At 35.8% G+C, this 22,150-nt stretch overlaps 1 protein-coding gene across 15 annotated transcripts in view; it reads left to right on the forward strand.

Moving 5' to 3' along the window:
* Positions 1 to 22,150, forward strand: part of VWA3B (von Willebrand factor A domain containing 3B) — a 72,548-nt gene that overhangs the window by 41,563 nt on the left and 8,835 nt on the right. For 14 of the 15 annotated variants that reach the window (XR_004355603.1, XM_032680678.1, XM_032680683.1 and 11 more), the window contains 8 exons: positions 82 to 238; positions 4,428 to 4,546; positions 7,177 to 7,227; positions 9,430 to 9,649; positions 17,333 to 17,453; positions 18,257 to 18,381; positions 19,519 to 19,656; positions 20,195 to 20,292. Coding sequence is in view for 14 of the 15 variants with exons in the window: in XM_032680678.1 (XP_032536569.1) it covers positions 82 to 238; positions 4,428 to 4,546; positions 7,177 to 7,227; positions 9,430 to 9,649; positions 17,333 to 17,453; positions 18,257 to 18,381; positions 19,519 to 19,656; positions 20,195 to 20,292 (1,029 nt within the window). In the remaining variant the exon portion in view is untranslated. The remainder of the gene's footprint in view (positions 1 to 81; positions 239 to 4,427; positions 4,547 to 7,176; positions 7,228 to 9,429; positions 9,650 to 17,332; positions 17,454 to 18,256; positions 18,382 to 19,518; positions 19,657 to 20,194; positions 20,293 to 22,150) is intronic. The other variant, XM_032680689.1, reaches the window with a different exon arrangement.

Raw genomic sequence — 22,150 nt, forward strand, 5'->3', positions numbered from 1 at the left:
GTTTCTATTTTTCTTCAGTCATTTCAGACCTTTCAAATGTGTTTCTGCCTTGTGCTACATCTTACAGTCTCTCTTTTCTAGCTCTCTAGATATCTCTTCAGCTCTTTGGTTAAAGACCCATGGCTTGGTTGCTAGGCGACTCACCATCATGGATGCCTTGGCTCCTACAGCTGTCCCTCATGGTACCAAATACATCCCAGTTCTGGACAAGCATGTAGTTTCTAAAGTATTTGATGAGGTAAAACTCTTACGCTTTAAGTAAAACTTAGTAGTGTTTTCAAAAGGATTTTTAAAATTAATTTCTATAAATGTCATAATAGCATTCTCTGGTGTTCATTGTAGATAGTTCATGTGCACTAAATGTATAATGCGTATCTATGTGGTCATTCATGCATCAGTAAGAAGATAAAACTGATAGTTAATAGCAGTACTTCTCACATATTTTACCCTTAAGCTCTTTCACAGCTACCTGTTGATGGCAGTGTGCAGCCAGCAGGTGTTTGGCAATTTCTTGAGCACCACAGCCTCTCCTAATATGTATTAATTTACCGGAGTATGTATTTCAAGTTCATAAAGTCATTTTATGCAGGTGCACAGTTGGTGGACTTGTGGATTCTCAAGGTTTACATGTGACCACTAAGACCTTTTGAAAAGTACTGGAATTCAGTAACTAAAATTTAGTTCTAATAGGTGTGTAGACAGCTGTGAGGTTGTGAATTGTATATCATAAAACTTATATTATTTATGGTGAATTATATATCATAAAGCTCTAATTGCCATTCCACTTAAAGGAAATCCATTTTGTGGCAAGTTGCTCTAATTATTCTTGTGTGATGCATCCTATGAAAGTCCTTTGAATATGCTGCAGCTTTTTTTGATTAATAAAAACTTTTTCTTTAAACAGTACTCAAAGAAAAAGCTAAACGAGATCTTTTTAAACAATAAGGAGTGAACAAGGGATTTGTAATAGAATGGGGTATAGAACTAAGGAAAAGATTTATAACAAATGTACACAGTTGTACATTTTAAAGTTTCCATGCTTGTTTTTTAAATATAGGAACTGGAATTTTGGCTGTAGCATGCAGACTGTGGAATAAAAACTAGTTCCTCTGTTTTAGTAAAACCAAGTCAAAACCAAGATCTGTAAGGATTTTTTGAAGTGTGAAATTTTTTTTTTACGCAATTAAAAGATGTCTTTTTATATGAAAACATTTCAAAATGTATGTTTTAACATTTCAGATGTAAAATAACCATTTTTTAAAAAATTCAGACATCCAGTGATTACAAAACTGTACAAAACAATCTATTGTAAATGAAATGTTAAACAAAGATATTGTGAATTTCACGTAACTCTTATATCTGATTTCTAAGCAGTCACTTCTTTTCCCATCTTCTTCTAAATATACCTACTAAGAGAAGCTCTTTCTTCCATGTTTCTTGATGAAGAGTCCTTTGAACCCTTTACAGACAACCCTGAGCTGCATGTGAATTGCTACTAGCAAAAACAACCCAGTCTGTAAAACAATGGTCTTTGAAAGTAGTCAAAACAAGTGATTTGTACAGGCCATTTTTAATGGCAAGTCATAAAAGCTTCTGCTAGTCTAGTTCAAGACTGAATTTAAGTTCAGCATTAGAATGAAGCAGTACTGTGCAGAGTTCAAAAAGTAATCTTGGGCTTTCTTTAGATTTCAGGATGTAAAGACAAAATAATAATTTTTGTAATTTTTTCATACCTGCTAATTCCCATTAGTTGTATTCAGACACTCAGTTTCTCAGGTAGTGGAGAATTATTGTTCTGTGTGTAGACAAATGGATTTTTCTGGATCTAAAGCTGAGTATAGAAAGGAAAAATAAGATTGGGGGTTGCACACAAATTGGAACCAATAGAATTTGTGAGCTACAGAACCTTCTCCCTTAAGCTTCATGCAGAAAATTGAGGGAAGCAGAAAATAGGTTCTGAGACTAGACATAGAGCTTGAATAGGAGACTTTAAGGATCTTTATAATTCCAGTACTTCACAAGGTTTCATTGAAGATAGTAAATATACAGATATTTTTGCATTCTTCCCTCTAAGCTCTTAGTTTTCTTGGTGTGGAATGCAGACATCCTTGTTTGTTTTCAGGGGATGGTATAATTTTTATTTTCAACCTTTGCTAACCGTTATGATGGAGTAACTATGAGCAGTTTTCTTACCTCAGAGATGCAGCAAGCAAAAGGTTTCCATGACAACTGTTCATTATCAAGAGGCTGACCTGCTGTTCTCAGTTCTGTGTGACCTGTCAGTTTCACCCGAGTTATTTCAAACAGTTTAATTTATTGAACTACCCATCCAGATTCATAGTCAGAAAAAAGATCATGGCTTGGGAGCTTCTCTAAATTATGGTATGGTAATTCTGGAGGAAATACCGTTGCATATAGAATCATGTGAGTATATATTGCAGGTTGTGGCATCATAAGTACAACTTTGGAAGTCATGGAGTTTTGACTCAATGTTTTGCTCAAAAGAATCAGGTTCAGATTCAACCAACAAAAACATCTTTGTTTTGTCTAAAGCAAGAAAGATTTTGTAGGGTTATTGTGCTTTGGTTTTGTCTCTAAAATTTTGAAATTTTGGGTTTGAAGTAAAAACCATTTTGAAACAAGTGAATTCTTCTGGTATGAAAGTTAAAGTGTTTGGAAAACTATGAAACATTTTGGCACTAAAAAAGTTTCCCTGTGATTTCTTTCAGCTGAATCTGTCAAATTTACCTTGACTTCGTGAGCAGTTTTCATTGTTCTCAAAGTGTGCATAATATTTAAAGTTTACTGTTTGCTAAGAACACATTCTATTCTGGTTTTATTCTTCAATAGTATAATAATGTATTTATGCTTGTCTGCCCCTCATATTCTGTTCAAAGTGTTTTATAAACTATATTAAATATTCACATTGTAAATTGTGCTGTTTGCACTTGGAGTTACTCTGAGAATTTGTAAGGCAGTGTGGAAGTGGGCTCCTACATGGTGAGGCTCTGCTGAACTTTTAACTTGGTTTGAGTATAACATTGTAGACAACAATCATGGCAGTAGGGAACTTGAAGAGGGGTAATCAGTTCCTTGCCTTTCAGCCTTCAGACTTCATCTGGAAATGACAAGTAGCCAGGTTTCACTGCTCAGAATTCTGGGCAGAGATTGATCTCCTCTGTCTCTGTCAAGGTACTTCACTGACATGTTCCCATTAGCTTTTAAGTGATAATGTTAGAAGCCTTGATTTGGTCTGGCACTGATTTGACACGGATTTATTAATCAGAGAGATGTCCTCAGAAAGAGAGGGGGATATAAAGTCACACCACTGCCCCTGGAAAAATGGTTTATATTGCGGTAATTTGGAATCCACCTAAGCTGTGATGATTCAAACACAAATAAAACATCACTGAAAATGTTCTCAATTAAATAAGTCTTTTTATTGCTCTAGTTGCTGTTTATTTGTCTTATTCCCCCAATAGGGGTTTTTCTCATCTATATCCTGATCTCAGACAGGCACTTGGGGAAGATTCCCACTCAGCCGCATGCGTTGAAGAGGAAGAGTACCATTCTCCATCTTCTGCAATTTTTGCATTTTTTTCCTGTTTATATTCAACACCAGGACATTGATGTATAAAATAGCTTTTCTTACACAAACTGCTGAGTAATTTAAGAGGCTGAAAGATGGGGGGATTTTGGACTGACAGTTTGGAAGGCATTTTTCCTCCTCTTTGTCATCCTTTTCTACCCTTTTCTGTGGCTTTTGAAGATCTACTTGCAAATGTATAGCTTTCTATATTATAATGACGTAGGTCATTATATTATGTAGGTGCTATATTGTGAGATTTGAAAAGTATTGAAGTTCCTGATTCTGATGAATCTGATTAGGTTCTTAAGCCTTATTGTGGTTAATTAAGACTAGTTTCAGTGAGCAATATCTACCTTGTTCTCTCTTTGGTGATCAGTGTGATGGTAAAAATGTCTCTCTATAGCTATAATACACTAATTCCTTATAAAATTAGGTGCTCCACAATAAGAACATTAAATACACTTAAGTATGTACTCTCACACCTGTATGCTAGAATTAGATGCTAATAGGTATAAGAGAGTGTTATTTTAAGGCAATACAGTATGGAATTGCTCTAGACATGTTTGTTTCCTTCTGACCTAGCCTTCCATTATTAGATGACAGTACTGATTTAGTTAGAAATAACTAATAGTTAGGAATCTTAGTTTGTAGCTTATGCATTTCAGAAGAACTGTCTGGAAACTGAATCTTAATACTGACATTTGCTTGGTGTGCTCAAACTTTTCTTTCTGCAGCATTCTACTGTTCCTTCTGGCTGTTCTGACCCTCAGCATTCAGTCATTCTGGTGGAGGAAAATTTGTATGATAAATAAAATCTTTTTCTTTTATTGTACAATAGATATTACCGTTGGCCCATGTTAGCAATGACAAGAAGGAGATCACACTAATTAATCCTCAGGCAGTGAATCTTGTTGCCTATAAAGAGAAGCTGGAACAAGCAATTAAATCCTACAAAAGGCAAGTCTATCACCAGAAATTTATCATGTTTGCAGTAAAAAGGAGAATGAAAAACCAGCAGATGATAGGCAAGGAGATAATAAAAAGATGTTGAACATGTTGCCCAGGTCATGTTCGTTCAGTAACAAAAGCAAAATTCTTTTACTTACTGGGAATAAACCTGAAAGCAGTCATCCCTGTGGAGAAATCTCCCATAAACATACAGTGTTAGCCAGACTTTTAAATTATAATTAAGTTCCTAAATCCATAGGCTGGTATTTAAATTAGGGACCTGCTTTTTGCTGCCAGCTGTATCACTTAACCATGGATGCAAGAATATAACTGAGGCACCAATAAGATACTGACAATATAAATTTGGTTGGGATTTTTTAAGAGACATATGTGTTGTGCTTATTAATTCAATGTTGGGAAAAGCACAACAGAAGTAAACAGGACAAGGACATTAGACCCCTAAGCTATTTCTTTCCATGATATGACTTTGTGCATTTTTTTTGAAACAATGCATCTATTTGGCTTTAGTGTAATTCAGTAATCATATGAGAGCTTTAACTAGTATTATTTTAATAAATATTTTTTTAGACTATATTCTGTAACATTTACAGATGTAATTATTTTATATGACCAAAACCCTCTTGATTACAAGTGCTTACTCGTTGTTTTTTGATTAATTCCACTTTAAGGTTTGAGGATTTTCTTCCTCTGTAGCTCTGTGATCATAACAGTTCTTTTTAAAGCATGTAATAGCTCAGTTTTTCATCCCTATTGTCCTGCATACATCTTTTTTGGTAAAAATCAAGAAGTATGATTTGCAAATGCTACTTGATATGTCTAATATTAATGGATATTATCTATTGGTTTTGTGTGTTCTGTCACTGAGACAATACTGTTATTTTCAGGATGATGAACTGATAGAAATTGATTTGTTACTCATTTTGATAGTAGGTTCAATTGGTGTATTTGTAATGGTGACTTCTGAAAAAAAAAATCAAGTTTTTCACTGCTGTGCCATACCATTCAATTTTGCATTTATTGACTTCGATTTTCAGGGAAATAAAAATGTTTTCTGGTTGAATTCTGGTGATCTTCTACTGACAGCATTTTCACAGTCTCCCTAAAAATTTGATGATTAGGAGTACTGTTTACTTATGTTTACCCACAGAGGTCAATGGATCAGTGTATTTACAATAGTAGGATTGAGTTCCCACTTCTGTGAAAAAGATGTGTACAAGAAAGATCTGTCTGAAGATCCTTATAATTGACAATGTAAAAAAGAGATGTCTTTGTTTTATCTCCACATGTAAAACAGCAACCCAGTCAAAATCATTTTGCTCTAAATGCCATAGTACTTTTCTAGTAATTGAATTTGCAAAAGTTGCAGTTCGGCTTTGTGAATAGTTGTTGGTCACAAATTTATTCTGACATGTATAGATGAAAAATACATCAGGGTATGTGGGTTTCAAGGACAGAAGCAAGCGTAATAATATCTTCCCCATATGTAGATCGACCTTAGCATCAGGTTTAGAGGAAGAAAAGTGGTGAGGGGAGAATTTTTGTACTCTGACAAAGAGAATATTGAAGGAGCAAAACACTGGAAGCTTCATACTGTGCATGGTTTTGTACAGCCAGAAGCTTTTACAAATGAGTTAATTATGAGTATGCACATTTAGAAGGATGAAATAGTCAGTGGAGCATGCTGAGACTGCAGATTGTGAACAAACTAAATAATTTATATTCTAAAAATGCTGGGATTTGGTTTCTAGTAGATAAAATGAATCATCAAGAAATTAATATTCAAAATCTGTTGGTAATGTGCTTTTTTCATACATGCACCAATAAATCTCGCAAGACCGCTAATGTTCTAGTGGTTACAATCTGAATTTTTCCTAGCAGTGAATTTGTTCTTGTATTTCCAAAGGAAATTTTGAAATTGTTCTGTAATTACAGCAATTAGCATCATTGTAGAGATAAATTTCTGTAGTATGAAATGAAGTAATTTAATGATGGCTTATTTGTTTGAGATGTTTATGGAGAAAGCCATAAGCTAGGTGATCTAATAAGAGTTTATAATTTGTGTCTAGAAAGCAAAAGCAGAAAGTTTAGTGGTGCTTTTAGAAGATCTCAGAACTGCATTGCTTTGGGATAATCACTTCTGTTTTCCTGTTAGTAGCTTTTCTTCATAGCCAGAGTTTAATGAATTAGAAACCTGAGTAATCTTAGCAGAAAAAAAAATAGCATTACTACATTCAGGCTATGTTTTCTGAAACTGTTTAATTGGAAAAACTGTGCAGCTTAACTGGCGTTTAATCAGTTTTGTTATTTGATTTAGCTTACTGCTGCTGAAGAGAACCATCCATAGAAAATCCTGTCAGGAAGCAGCAGTGATTGCCATTAAACCTTCTATGACCCTGAAATAGTCGTGCTGCTACTTGATGGAAGACGCTGCTTTCCCCATCTTTTTTTGCAGTTGATAATTTCATAGCTGAATGATAAAGATACAAGTTGATGATACAGTGCTCTCGGAATACAAATCAGTGCAGATGTCTTAAGAAACTGTTTATTTGTTAGTTTTGAGATGATCAGCTGCACAAGGAACTGCATTCCCTCAAAAACTGCTTTGCTTTCTTTAATAGGCGCCTGAACCTAGTTATTTGGAGAGCACTATCTCAGGAGGAAAGAGACAAGTAAGCTATCATTTTTGGTTTTGTAATGTACCTCTGAAAGGCTGGTCATAAATATTTGATAGCTTTTTGTCACTGTTTTTATAACCAACTGGTTTAACTTTCAAATGTTTCATGACTACATCTTGCTTTCAAAAATGTATATGTGATATGGAGTAATACCAAATTCTGGACCTCCTTTTGCAATGCTACTTATTTTAAAGGAAAAGACTTGCCTTCCATTTGAATGCCGCTGATCTCTTCTTAGTCAGTGTGAAGTGGCAGGGCCTTGAGAGGGCAGCATGTCATTGCCTTTGGCATCAAAGTAAATCTTCTCTCATCCTGTAAAACGCACTTCAGTGGCTTGTTTGTAAAAGTGTAATAAGTACCTTAACAGCATGTGCTGGAACTATATATCACACTAGGAGCTTGTACTACTTTAACTAGCCTATTTCTGTATATTGATTTAGAAAACTAGTAACTGTATAGACAGGACTGACATCAGTGAAGTTAGCATCTGTTTGCATCAGAGAATAAAGTAAAGATCAGTTAATGAAAACCGAATGGGCCTGAAATATTCCTAGGCAGAAAAACACGAATGAAAACTAGAATGCTTATAAGAAGACTTAAGCTAATGAGTAAAAAACCCCACAGTTCTATCATTAATAAGGAGAACTAAAACTGTTCTGGTGTAGAGATGAAATCAAGACTTCTAAACAAAAGAACAGCATATAATTGGGAAAAAAAGAAGGAAATAGATGTCTGTTGATAAACGATGAGTTGTACAGTATACAAATTTGACAGAGTGACATCCAAAATATCTCATTTTTGGTACTATGCGGCCGATTGTGCATGTAATAAAAAAAAAAAAAAGTCTTAGCAATTGTATAGTCTGCTAGAGGGGCATATTAAATCATTAATATTGGTGCATAGATATTGAAATATTTGATCTGTTTCTCTTCTAAGTTTACAATTTGAGTGACCATGTTCATGTGTTACAGAAGAATGACAACATACTTTCAAAATTAGTAATCTGAAAAGAGAGAGTAATAAACAAAGTCTAGTAACTTGGTCACAGGAGTCCTGAAATTATTGACTGAGGAGCCTTCTGGTTTGCTAGTGTGTATTAAAATGCTACCTCAGATACTAGGGAAATTCAAATTCACTAGAGCAGTGGTAATACTGTGCTTGTGTTCAAAGTGTTTAAGAGCTCCAACTCAGGAGATATTAGCTTGACCTTTGTTATGAATTAATAATGGATTCAGGAAATAGAGACAAAAAATCTAGGTAAATAATTATACTGGTCAGGTTAATTTCAATACAGAACAGTTCCTAGAGGAGTAGAGAGATAAGCAGTGACAAGAGGATGGCAACATGATAGGCATCACTGTGGTTGCCTTGTTGATAGGTTGATAGGTATCACTTCAATACTCTCCCTTAGATCTAGGCTTCATTGGTTTTTTTACGTGTTGGCAAAGCTGTAGAGAAGAGCCAGAAAAAAGCTAAAAGGAGAATTATGTTACTTCCAACTGAAGATGTAAAGAGTTCTACCTATTCTGGATTTTAGAAGGTTCGGCTTCTTTGGGTTTTTTAATCAACAAGATGACTGTATCTATTTCACCTTTGTAAGTACCTTTGGTGTGTGGCTTCAAACTGGCTGTTTAGTCTCATGGACATTGGCATAATCTGAACCATGGATGGAAGCAAACTCCTGGTCACTGAGTGAAACTGAGCAGTGCAGGACTGATAGAGGGAAAAATAGTAGGGGATTGTCTCTTTTTATGTGATCAGTCCAGATTCCTGTGGCAAATCAGGACTTAGTATCTGTCAGGTGCCATTTTAGGTTGTTTCCATACTTGCCACTTCATTCTACCTGCTCTTCCAGAAGTCCAGGGGTTTTAATGATTTCTCAGTTGTGTCTACAAGTTCTTTGTTGATGCCTCACATATTCTAGGGCATCTGAAATGACACCAGGCATCTATGCTCAGCCACTTGAATTGCTCTGTAGATGTCTTTGTATGAGATACAGTTAAGCCAGATATGATTGTCTGACTAGACACAACAGTATCTGGATGAAATGCAAGAACTTGTGGCATACAAAAGATATACTGGATGAATCTGATGCTTTATTCTGCCTTTATGCTTTGTGATTCTATCTGTAAAGTACTGACATAATTAAAATTTTTCTACTTGTGATTATTAATTTTTTTAAATACATTTTTTAAGATTTAAAGAGGATGGTCCAGTCCAATATATGCAGCATAAAGAAGCTTTGCTGGAGGCTTTAGAGAATTTGGGATGGCCAATTTCCTATGAAGATGTAAAATTGCTAGAAGATGAGATACTGGCAGCATTAACATATATGCAACAAGCCTCTGATCTTCAGGAAGCTGTCAAAAAGGAAACTGAGAAAAGCTCAGAATCGCACATAAGCAACAATAAAAAGGTAATATGTTGGAAGGGATTTTTTTCTCGTTAGATATTCCTTTTCAGTATGTGCTTCTGGAATAATTTTGTTCCATGATTATAGCTGATAAACCAGACATTTAGCATGATGCTAAATAAAATGGATAGAGGAAAGAAGGTAATTAAAAAGAGAGCAAGCTTTCAATGACTTTTTTGAAGCACTGGGGATACAGAAGTTCTGAAGTTGAGAGAACCAGAGAAATCAAACCTCTTAAAAATTAATTGGAGCAAAGCATCCTCTGCAACAACAGCAGAGAAAGAACAGATACATTAAAGGCAATTATATTATAAGATCTGGTTGGGTTAATATCTGATAAAGAGGACTAAAAGATCTTGTAATGTTGGAGTAATTCACTATAATCTCCTATGGTATCTTTCTTGTAAAATAAAAGATGTAGAGAAGAGGTGGGAGTCAGCTTCATATTCATACACTAAAATTTAACTGTCCATAAAATGTGGATATACATGAACTGGTGGCCAATCTCACAGCCTTGTGAACTGAGTCAGTGGCATCTGGAGCTCATGCTGAAGGAGACACCCACTTTTTGCAAGTGGGTGCAAGAGTGCTCTCTCCATTTCATTATTACATTAGTCTAGCATTAATACAGTAGTCTAGCTACTCTGAAAATGTTATTAAAGTTTGTGATTTTATATATATATATATGTATATATATATATGTACTTGTATATATGTGTGTGCATGTTCCAGATGAACATCTGATTTTACTTGGAATCCTATTGAGAGGTGTAATGAAAGAAGTATGGAAATACATGGAGCAATAGGTATAAAATTAAAGTTAGTCAGGCTGTCCTATTAGAAGAGAGAATATACTTTTTCATTTTAGAGTTTTGAAAAGTGATTTAATCTTCCCCAATAGAAAGATTTCTGAATATACTACTGATGCTTTGAAATTCACAGTACTTAGCTCTGAAAAAAACCCCAAATGTTTCTCTTATTCAGTTTCAAGTTTTTTCATCTTAAAGCTTCATCGAACGGTGCTTCCCTGGGAGTCTTGCTGCCTCTGCAGAAGTGCTGTCTAGGTGGAGTAATACTATGATAATATTAAAATCAGCTCTCTAGGAAATGAACAAGAAAGAAAATCTTTCCTCAGACTTCCAAGTTCCAATAGAGGATAAGGAAAAACAAATAGAGAATTAATTATAAAGCTCATATATTAATATATTCCTTTTCTTGTTCATTATTTTATATAATTGAGTGAGGGAAGCTACCATGTGGTTAGCCTAGTTGCATTGAATACTGAGGGAAGTCTTATGCTTTGTATTATGTAAGAAGCATAATCAAATATTCATCATAGTTATTTTATGTCCCAATGTATGCATGTAAACATATACAAAACCATATACAGACATACATACATCAGTTTAAAGAGGTAATGTAAGTGAAACTCAAATGGTCATGGTACAAACCTATAGTGTGAATGCTCAGCAATGAATGAGAATGTACAATTGGAATTTGAAACTGTAAATTATGCCAAGTATCCCTATTCACTGTGTACCAGAATATAACAAAAGTATTTTGTTTTATTTGACATTCATTGACTGAGATGTAACTTTTTTTTCACAAAGAACAGCCATAGTTTTCACAATAAGTTGTGGCCTTTTACATACTATGACATAAGTTATAAAAAATAAATTTTGTTAAATTGTATAAAATATATTATGATAGCTCAGGCCATGTATGAAAATAAGTGATTATGGAAAGGATCACTTTCAGTTTTCTATAGTTTTTGAGGTTTTTTTGCATTAAGTACATCTGAAAACATTTTAATATCTTCAAAAAACAGATGATTCATTTTACTTTAGTCTGAAAATATTATATTGCTAATATTGATTTTCCTCTGCTATATAATATCCAATACAAGAGCAGCAGAAACATGTTCATGTTTCATTTGTTGGCTGTAATTTTGCTGTTGCCTTGGAACAACCAATGTGTGCTCACAGACATGATGTGATTAACATTGTGCAATCACTTATCCTGAGTCAACCCGCTTTAGGAGTCTAATCAGAGCAGCATCTTCAGTAATTGCTAATCTACAACTGAAAGGCTTTAAGAGTGAGAGGCAGAAAGGCAGATGTAATTAGAATTCTGTTTATGTGGTAGAAAAACAGTGGAAAAAATTTTAAAAATTGCGGAGTCTTTTAAAAATGCTGTCAGAGATTTTGCCAGCTGTGATGTCTGTCTACAAAATGAGTATAAAGAAATAAACAGCCAGCTGAAATATGTTACAACAAGGAAATAGCTGATATGGCACTGAATGAAAATTGTCATTGTGAGATGGGGTAGAAAAATCACCATTATCCTGGAGCCCTACTCAACAAGACAGATCTCTGAATTTCTTCCTGCTTTTTTTCACTGAATTTAGAATAAAACCTCTTGGTTTTTAGTTTTTATGAGTTCTGAATTACCTACACAACCTCTTAAAAGAATTAGTAATCCTTTTTGGATGTCCTTGCTATGAGAGCTTTCTATTTAAACCTACAACTGAATTAGTGGTCGTTATCCTCCCTCTGTGCTCTGACCTTCTCTGGGAGCTGTGTTCAGGCTGCTTTGTTTGGACACATCTGTGAAAGGTAGGCTGTGCCAGTGCCTTATTGGAGGAGAATGAAGCAGACATCCACCTGCACGGGGCCATGAGATGACCAAAGACCTCCCGTGATGCAAGAAGTAAATGCGTTAGGAAATGAGCAAACCCATTTAGTTATTATCAGGCAAAATATAGACCCTTGAACACTGATGATTACCTGGTTGAAGGGCTAATTGTAGACTGTATTATACTCAGTTTACTCAGTTCTTTCTGCTGTAGTGATCAAAGCATGAGTTGACACAAGTCTCCCTCTTCAGGCTGGCACTCAGCTTTCATCTAAGATACTGAAAATGAGAAAGGTATCATTTACTTTGGTTTGATTTTTTTTCCTAATAAGTAACTGCTTTGACTTAAAATATTTTGTTTTCTGTTTTGATCTTGTAAGGCATAACAGTCATCCACCAGTTTTTTATCATTTTTTTTGTCCTCACTGAATTATAAAATTCTTTACAACATTATGTGACATTAAAAAAAATTGTTCAGGGTCCCCTACCCACCTCTCATTAGACAATTTCAAGTCTACTGTGGTCATGGCGTTCCTATTGTCCAAGTGTGATAGATTCCAGGATAGTTTGGTGCTTGCTGTTAATGGCTTAACAATTTAATGTAAAGTGTTTCTTCCTCCAGTGTTGTAATCTGGCTTTTGGGCATGATGGAGAACATTCCTTCTCATACTAAATATTTCTGTTTCTGCATAGGGGTGGATTTCAGATTTTGCAGAGAAATAAAGTTGCATTCATTGCTTAACTTTCATTAAGAATATACTTTTAAAAGTACTATGTTTTCCTTAGGATGACATTGAACGTATAAGGCTCACACTTGTTTGTGATCCTGCTGAATAGTCACCATATGATTAAAAATAACTTAAAATAGTTAATAAGTATAATGTGTTTTGTAAAGCATGTTTATTTGGGTGGAAAGGGACCTCTAGTGGCTCACTGAGTCTCTTCTTTCTGAAAAATGTATTTCATATACAGTCGATCTAATTATTCCTAATGCAATATTTATAGCCGAGACTCGATTCTTTCTAAGAATAGAAATTCTGGATCTCCCTTTTATATCCATGTGTCCTATTTCTTATGCTCCTCATTCTTCCTCACTGTTTAAGGATCACTAATCTCTCTCTGTTGATACCTTTTTAGCATTCATATGTTTCCCAAACAGCTTGGCATCTCCTCTCTTTGTTCTCGTGTCTCTTTTAGGGAGACAAAGTAAAAACAAGCATCCCAAATAACACAACAACTAAAAAGTTATAACTACAAAGAAATATTGGGTGAAATTTTCCATTGTCATCAGTGAAGTACCTGCTGAACAGATAGCGTGTAGGTGCAAGAAGATAGGCTCTTTCATAAAAATGGACTGTTGTCTATGCAGAATGGGTTTGGTGTCACTGACAGCCTGGGAAAAGCAGTGGTTGCTTGCCTCTGAGGTGTCAGGATTATGAAAAGCCAAAGTTCAAACCAAGATACATGGAGATCTGTGGACAGTCTTCCTATCCATTCTCATTTATAGTAGGAAAGGGCAAAACCTAATTTTTTGAAAGGGAATTAAAAAATGTAGCAGCTATTGGAAGGTAAACAAAGTCTCCTTCACTTGATGTGTTTTTTGCATTGCCTTCAACAGTAGCAGAGCTAAACAGGCTGAAAATCAGATGGGGCTCTTTTGTAATAAACATACTGAATGCCAGAAATGGGCACTCTGACAGTGTCTGAGCTGTGCAAGAGGAAGGAGGGATGGAGGGATGGATTTGAATTTAGACAGTGTTTCTGAGCCACCTGAATTCTGCAGGACTGAATCTTCATTGTGGATGCTTGTGTCGTCTTTAGTATTTGGATTAATGCAGAGTGCTGGAAAGTTGCCCAAGTTATTAGTCAAGCATAACAAATTAGTTGATAATAAATATTCAGCAGCAGCTGTCCCTTTGAAGCCTGAGGAATTAACTAAATGGCTTACCCAAATACCTTTTTGTGTCTGTGGAACTGTAAGTCTGCAATCAAATCAGCCTTTGTTGGGTTGTACTTCCAGCAGTCAGTTAAGCGCTGTGAAGAGCCTCTGGTTTAGCCTGAGTTTGAAAAACAGAGTTGTTGATATAATTAATACTCTATAGGGATAAAGAATAAGCTAGAAAAATCCCATATATCTCCCATTTAAAATATCTCCTTGCCTTTATGTGTGTGTGCGTGTTTTGCTTATTTTTAGGACTTTTTTTTAGGACTATTTGTGATTTTTGTGGGGGACTTTGGAAAAAAGAGACTGATAATTATAGTGAAACTGAGAACGAACTATTTAGTCAAAGTTGTTAATATCTTTTCCATCATTATTGACTTTTAGAGAAAATCAAGTATCAAATCAAATACATCTTTTTGGGAAGAAAAATGTCACCAGGCAAGAAAACAGGTCATAAATGCCCTAGCAAGCAGGAGTTTTACAAAGAGTCTGAGTTACAATAGTTTTTCAGAGCAGTGTGTAGATATGTGGAAAATCTTGAGATTTCAAGTTGTGTATTTTTATGATTCAGAAGAACTGTGTAAGAGATGGATGCTTGCAAATTGTTCATGAGGTAGGCTAATAAATATTTTAAAAATTAATGGTGAAACTGATTTTTTAAATGGTGAAAATCAGTTTCACCATTTTCATTTAATGATGAAACTGATTTATTATAAGCAAGCTTCCTGAATGGGAAGATATTCTTTCTTCCAGAAAAAAGGAGATTCAGGAACATGGTTTACTTTAAGACAAACAACACTGAGACTCTGTAAAATATTAATGTGAGATGTAAAAGGCTTTAAGGTAAAAGAATATGGTGACTGTAAAGTCATGTACACAGAAGCTCAGAAAGCCTGACAGTGTATTTTCATATGGAGCCACTTGTGAGTGTCTGACTATTTTTGACATACTGCATTTCCCACAGCCCTCTGCCTCAGTTGTTGTGTGAAATCCATTCTTCGTTCAGTTACTACTAATGGCAGTCACTGATTTCAATTAAGAATTGAGTCAGTCCACAGCAAGCTGGCCTGTCGTAGTTTGAGACACCCAAAATCCAATTCCCGAGTCCAAGCCCCCCTCCCACAACTCACCCCACTGTGAGATGGGTTTTCCAGACACAACACAAGGCTCAATATGGGGGGAAGAGAATTATATTACAGTCACTACACAAATAAATATTATAATACATTATATACATAATCTTAACTATCTCTCCTATGATAAAGCAATATTTACATTGGATCAAATCTCCCTCCAATAAGAGTTCAGAAGGGAAGAAGGAAAGATCCTTTCCACGTTTCAGGGCAGCAGTGTCTCTCTTCTTCCATGCAGCAGTCGTAGCTGAAGTTGTAGCTGGATCTCTTCCCATTACACACAAAGGGATCTCCTCTAACCCCTCTCAGCCCTTCGACTCCAAGCGAAGGTCTGTCTCCCGTGGACTGCGATAACCGGGATAAAGGTTCGCCTCACCACGTCATATCACAAAGTGCAGGGCATCTTTGTGAAAGTCCCTTCCTCAGGGGATTCAAGCTCCCCTGAGTCAGAACGTTAGGGCAGCTTTCAGTTGAAAGTCTTTGCCTCAAGTGTTCTATCAGAGCTCCCTTGCTCTGTCTCAAAACTACCAGCTTGGCAGCAGTGGGGGGGGGGGCAAGGCCCTCCTCTGCATTCCGTCTGGCCGTCCCGGTCCAGCTTCCAGGATGTCTGAGCTTCTTAGCTCCTCTCTCTCTGGTGCTGCTGCACTCCAAGACTCCCCTCAAGTAGGAGTCCATCTCCTCCTCCTAGGATGGGTCTCAAAAGGGTTTTGGGGGGTTTGGTTCAGTTCTTACCCAAAAACTGTTTTTGTTGAGCTTTCTCTGCTCTGTTGCCGGCTCTTTCTCTCTCTCTCTCTCTCTCTCTCTCTCTCCATCAGACATCTCTGTGTCTCTGCTTAGTTGCATGCTGTCTTTGCTGCTTCTTCTTATCTCTTGACTTTCAGCCGTAGCCTTCCACTTAGCGCTGCCTCTGCTGCCGCATTTCTGTCTTCTGCTGCCCACTCACAGTGGAGAAAGACTCCCTCAGCTTCTCAGTTACAGACCTCGGTCCAGTTTAACGCTGTTTCCGAGTTTCTGCAACTTCAGCTGGGGGCTGGGGAGCCGTGGCCCCCCAGTGGGGCTCCTGCCCCTTCTCCCCTCGTGGTCTCAGAACATGGCCACTTTTTCTCCAACTACCTCACCATCCTTCTTTTCCAGTCTGGTGTGATATGTTTAAATTTTGCAGGGGCGCTGATTGGGTCGACACCAAGAGAGGCACCACTCCCTCGGGGGTTACCATTTTGTTTAACTCCAGGGGGAAAAAACACTTTTTTCCCCTACCACATGGCCGCATTGGTATTTTTATTCTCACTATCCAGTAAGTGGAACCCTAGACTTATGAGCCATTCAGCAGTAAACTCCAGTGTGTGTGTTAGAGGAGCTGTAGTCAAAGGATCTGCCCCCCAAAGAGGAGAATTAGTGTATGATGTGGGACAGAATGTTGGACAGTTACAGCTCTGGAAAATATGGTATAATATTTTGCTAAAATGGAATGTTTTAAAATTCCTGAAAATTTTAATTCTGAATTTTAATGAGTCATCCCATACAGTGAGGTACTTTTAATGAAAATCATATTTTTGTGAAGAATCTCCTAGCTGGACAAAATGAATCTATAGAGCAAATTCTCTTATTCTGAAAACGTTGATTTTTGCTTACCACATCCTTGAGTATGAATTGTGCAACTTTGTAAATTTTTTTGTAGGAAAATGGTAGTTGGAACTATAATTCACTAAGGTAAATTTCTGCCTGAACACATGAAAATATAGGTATTGTTATGACCATATAGAACAGGATTTTATAGTGAAAAGTCTTAGATGAACTTATCCATGAGTATTTACTGTACTTATAACTATTCTGAAAGTTTAAAATAATTATAGTTTACCGTGTATTTTCTACAGAGGTTATAGCATTACATTGCCTAAATTTTTCATTAATTCCAAAGAATAGATTAAGGCTGACTGTATTAACTGTTGTGGCCAAAATAATTGTATCAAATTACAGAGACATGAAGAAGCAACTATGAAGTCAAAGTCTAAGACAGGACAAAAATGGCAAATATTTGTGACTCACAAAAGCCAAAAGGTAATTGCAAGATCAAACGTCACAGGATTTTATTATCCAGGTATATATTTTTGTCCACATTTTCCATATTATTTAGTGTTTCTTAGTGCTGATAAAACATAAGTTTTGCATAATTATCTGCTTCTTTCTTAATGAAATTTAATATTGTATGTGTATATTCATGCAAAATAAATATATATTTTGTGTGAGCACATATATACATTTATAAGAAGACATACATTTTGTAAAGTTAGAAAGCAATGATATGAAGAGTATCTAAGGAAATCCTTTTGAGTAACTGAGTACCCAAGAGTATCAACTATCCCTATTTGCTGTCTCCCTTGAATATTTCTGTTGATCATTTGGCAAAAGCCAAGCTTTTGCATGTGTTCAAAAAATTCACTAAATGCTGCTGACCTTTTGTTGAGTGTTAAGCAAGAATAATTAAGTAAAATTGAGTTCTGTAATTTCTTAATAAAAATAATTTATGTATTTATTTTTGTGTTACCTTTACTTATTTTGTTTTTATTTTCAATTACATATTTTTAACTGTGTAATAGTTTCATTATGCCAACTCTCATCCACCTGATCAGCTTACAGATTTCAGACCTGTGCTTGAAAAAGACTCTTAATTTTATTTTTATAGCATTTATTAATAATAGCTAGTAAGACGGGAGGTTTTTTTAGGTACAAATTTCTCTAGTGCCCTAGCACAGCTTACCCTCGCTAAATGAAAGCGAAGAACGTATAGGATAGACGTGTTTGACCTCAGTGATATGTGACAGCCTTTAGGATTTAAAAAGAAACGTTTCCACAAGGGCTGAAGGAAAAATAATTTGAATATTTTATTATGTTGTTTTTTAGGAACTGTGATAAAGAATGTCAGTTCTACCTGTGCACTTGTTGACTTCAGCAATGGGGAGAGCTGGGATGTACCTGTGAAGTTCACTATACCTGTGGGAGGTGCTATGCCATGCCCACATCTGCAGGTGAAAAATTGGGATTTTTTATGACAGCAAATAGGCATTTTTAATTTTGTTTATTTGGCCAAGCCTAGAGTAAAGGATAGACTTTTTTTAGCTTTCAAATAGCTACTTTCAACAGGCTGTTTTTTATTTGTTTGAAGCTTGTTTTTGTTGTAGTCTTATTTCTTTCTTTATTAAAATTCTGCATTCTAACTTATTTTGTATTGTATTCTTTATAAAACATGAATATTTCCCCAGCTATAGAGGAAAGGTGAGCTATTTATTAGCAGAATTATTGTTTCCTAGCACATAGATTATAAATTGAAGAGAGCCTTTTATACATAGTGTGATGTGCAGCAAGTTTTAACCATTTGTTTTTCGTAGCATGTCTTAAATCCAGCAAATAACTGTATACTAAGGCAAATAACTAATTAAAAAAATTAATTTTTTTTTCAATTTCTGTTTTTATTTAAAATTTATCAGCAGACTACCTGTAATCGTAGTTGTTTTTTCAGGTGATTCTTATTTTATATGCAAGAGAGGGAATGGATACAGAAAAGATACAGAATGGATATGGCTATTTTGAGTGCACCAAATGTTTTTATAAGCACTTTATTACACTTAAAACTAGATTCATGATTTTAGGGGTTTTTTTCCTGTTTGAAATGAAGGCAAATTCTGATACAGTAGTTCCTGGTATTCTGTAAGGGGAAGTTCCAACTCTAAAGATCTGCAGATTTTGATAGAAAATTGTGACTAGTGTGTTAAGTTTTAAAACAATTTTGGATAAGTCAGTTATATATGGAATTACCTAAAATTCCCAAGGTTGGTTTAAAAGTTCATTGAAAACGTAAAAATTTGCATGAATTCCAAGGGAATGCACAGTTGCAAGAGTTTCCTCATTCAGGTCAACTTGCTAGCTGAGCCCAGGTACCTTTAGTAGGGCTTTCTCCTTTATTTTTATTTTGTGTTCTCGATTCAGTGGCAATTGTGTGATCAGTACATGCAAGGACCAAGTTCTTTTCTTTCAAAGATCCATATTAAAGCATGTGAACATGATAGAATGATGATTCATGTAAAAGTATCTTAGTATTTACCTTTTATGTCTTGTAAAACTCACAAGTTACATGGCTCTTGCACTGGTCCTTTCCTGATGTGCAGGTTGGAGACTATGTGTTTGCCAGAACTGGGATACAGGCAAGAAATGAGTATTATGTACCTGCCATTGTCATTGCAACACCAGAGAGGGTGGAAACAGGTAACAAACTCTACACAGTACTGATGTTCAACAACAGGAAGGTAAGTAAACCTAGAGGATGATACCTGTCTGGCAATAATTTTACCAGTATTCTGTTTTTGAAGAGGCAGATAGAATTTTCCATGCTAATCAGCTCACTGTCTCCAGCTAACCAAATTAAAGCAGATTCTGGAGCTCAGTGAAGAGCTCATGTAATAGACCTGAATCAAGAAACTCTATAGGATAATTTATTCTTAAATCGTACTCAGTTCTTTCCTCTATAATCTATTTGGTGGCTTGCACAAGTTCCATGCTGCTAAAATGAGAAACACAGGGAATTTTATCACAGTCAGTATAGTCTGAAATTAATTTCATTGTGTTTGTTTGGTTGGTTTTTTTGTTCATAAGTCATTATGATAATTTTACTGCATTTTTCATAGTGCGTATTAAAAAAATGTACTTTGTACTTGAAACTTTTAATTATCTTTATTAAAGGCTGATTACAGTTATATTAAAACAGTTGACTTTTTATACATATGTATCTTCATTGGTTTTGAGATGCAGATTTAAATTAGATGCATGTTGATTGTGTTATTACAGGAACACTGTGTAAGAAGTGAGCTTATTAAAATCAGCCAAACAAAGTATGCCTATTCCTGTCAGTACATAAGAACGGTGCAGATGGTGGATTATGAGATGTGAGTATGTTTGAACCTAGAAATATAAAGGTTTTTTATATGAATCCTAAATGCTGCACTCTGAGTTCAGCTATGCCGTCAGATTTCTGTATATAGTACTCTAACTACAGCTTTTCTGATCTGTCTTACTCTACACATGCAACCAAGTTTATCTGACAGTTTATTGCCCTATTTTCATTCTGGAAACATTAGTGAGATGTGATGGTTTGAAGCTAAGTCCCAGGAAGTTGTTAAGAGCATTGCTGGAAGGTGGGATGGAGTTTCTATTTGTTGTAGACTTTATTTTCCTTTTAAGATAATTATTGTGATATAAAGCTACTCATTAAATTGCAAGTTGTTTCTAAGATAGTGGTTCATCTTCTGGGCTTGAATCTGGGGAATGATGCAGACAGAGTGTGTAGGATGAATATGAGCCCCTACTTAAGTTCTGCAGAACTTATGTGCAGCAGGGGTAACATTTTTCTGATGTGAAGTATGCACTGAACATGCAGTGGTTCCAGGTAATTGTGGATTACATTTTCATCTTGCATCAAGTTCTAGTTCTAGTTTAACCCATTTGAAATAGGAGGGAATTGTGATAACCTTCAGAGCACCAACAACCTCTGAGAGCAACAAACCTTAGGAAGGAGAATAAGATCAGAACAATCATCTAGGGATATTTCTCCAGAGTACATCCCCACTGTACAGCAATTTGTGATTTAAGAATTCTCTGAAGCAGAACTGAGTCTCTGTTTTAAACAGCCCTGATGGAATTTTCTTCCATGAATTTGTGCAGTTACTTTTTTGAACCCATGTAAACCTTCATCATCCATAGCTTCTTCCCAGAGGGAGCTGCACAGTTTCACGTTTTGTGTGAGAAAACACAGTTTTGTTTTGAATCTTCCATGTGCCTTGACATCCCACAGGATGATGGATTTCCTCTTCCATGTATGTCAGTGTAGTATGAGCACTGCTGCCAAAGAACTGTATAATCTCCGCTATGGGAGGTTTATTCCCAAGAGGAGGCATGAACAGGACAAATTACACCATTAAAGGCAATTTTAGATCACAGAATGGGTAAGGTTGGAAGGGACCATCTGGTCCAGCCTCCCTGCTCAAGCAGGGTTGTCCTAGAGCACATGGCACAGGATTGCATCCAGACACTTCTTGAATATCTCCAGTGAAGGAGACTCCACAACCTCTCTGGTCAACCTGTTCCAGTGCACAGTCACCCGCAGATGTTCTTAATTTTCATTGAAATGTTCTAATATGATTATCATTATTAAAGATTACATCTAAAAATTATGGGTGAGAGTACCAGTTGTGGGCTGATCTATGGATTCCCTGAGAATGACGGAACAAAAAGCAACTAAGATTCAAGTCCTATTTCCCACATATTTTCTAGTAGTGATTCCAGTACAGTTTGAAACTTCTACCAACTTGCACCCACAGCACACAAACCAATAAATGCCTCCCCGTTACTGAGCAGAATTCCAAATCTGGAAATACTTCAGTGTCTTTTCCCAGGCCAGATCACTGACATAGTGGTAGCCTCTTTTCCCTAAAAAGCAAACCTGAAGAACATGGTTCCCTACTTAATGCATACAACCAGTTGAAAAGAGGCAGGCATAGAACTGATCTGAGTTCCAGCAAAAACAGTAGAAGTCTTTCCCTTCTACTAAGTTGGATTATATTCTAAATGAGGTACCATATTAAGAAAAGATGTGACTAAATGCATAAGCAATAAGAATAGCTTCCATTCTACATGCTTTGTTTCATGACTGAGTGCTTTAATATAAAATTTAATATTCACTCTCCAAACAGAATTTATTAGCAAGCTGAATTGCCATTGTTACATACAAATGATGAGAACATTGAG

This window comes from Chiroxiphia lanceolata, chromosome 2, assembly GCF_009829145.1.
Source record: "Chiroxiphia lanceolata isolate bChiLan1 chromosome 2, bChiLan1.pri, whole genome shotgun sequence".
Taxonomy (NCBI): Eukaryota; Metazoa; Chordata; class Aves; order Passeriformes; family Pipridae; genus Chiroxiphia; species Chiroxiphia lanceolata.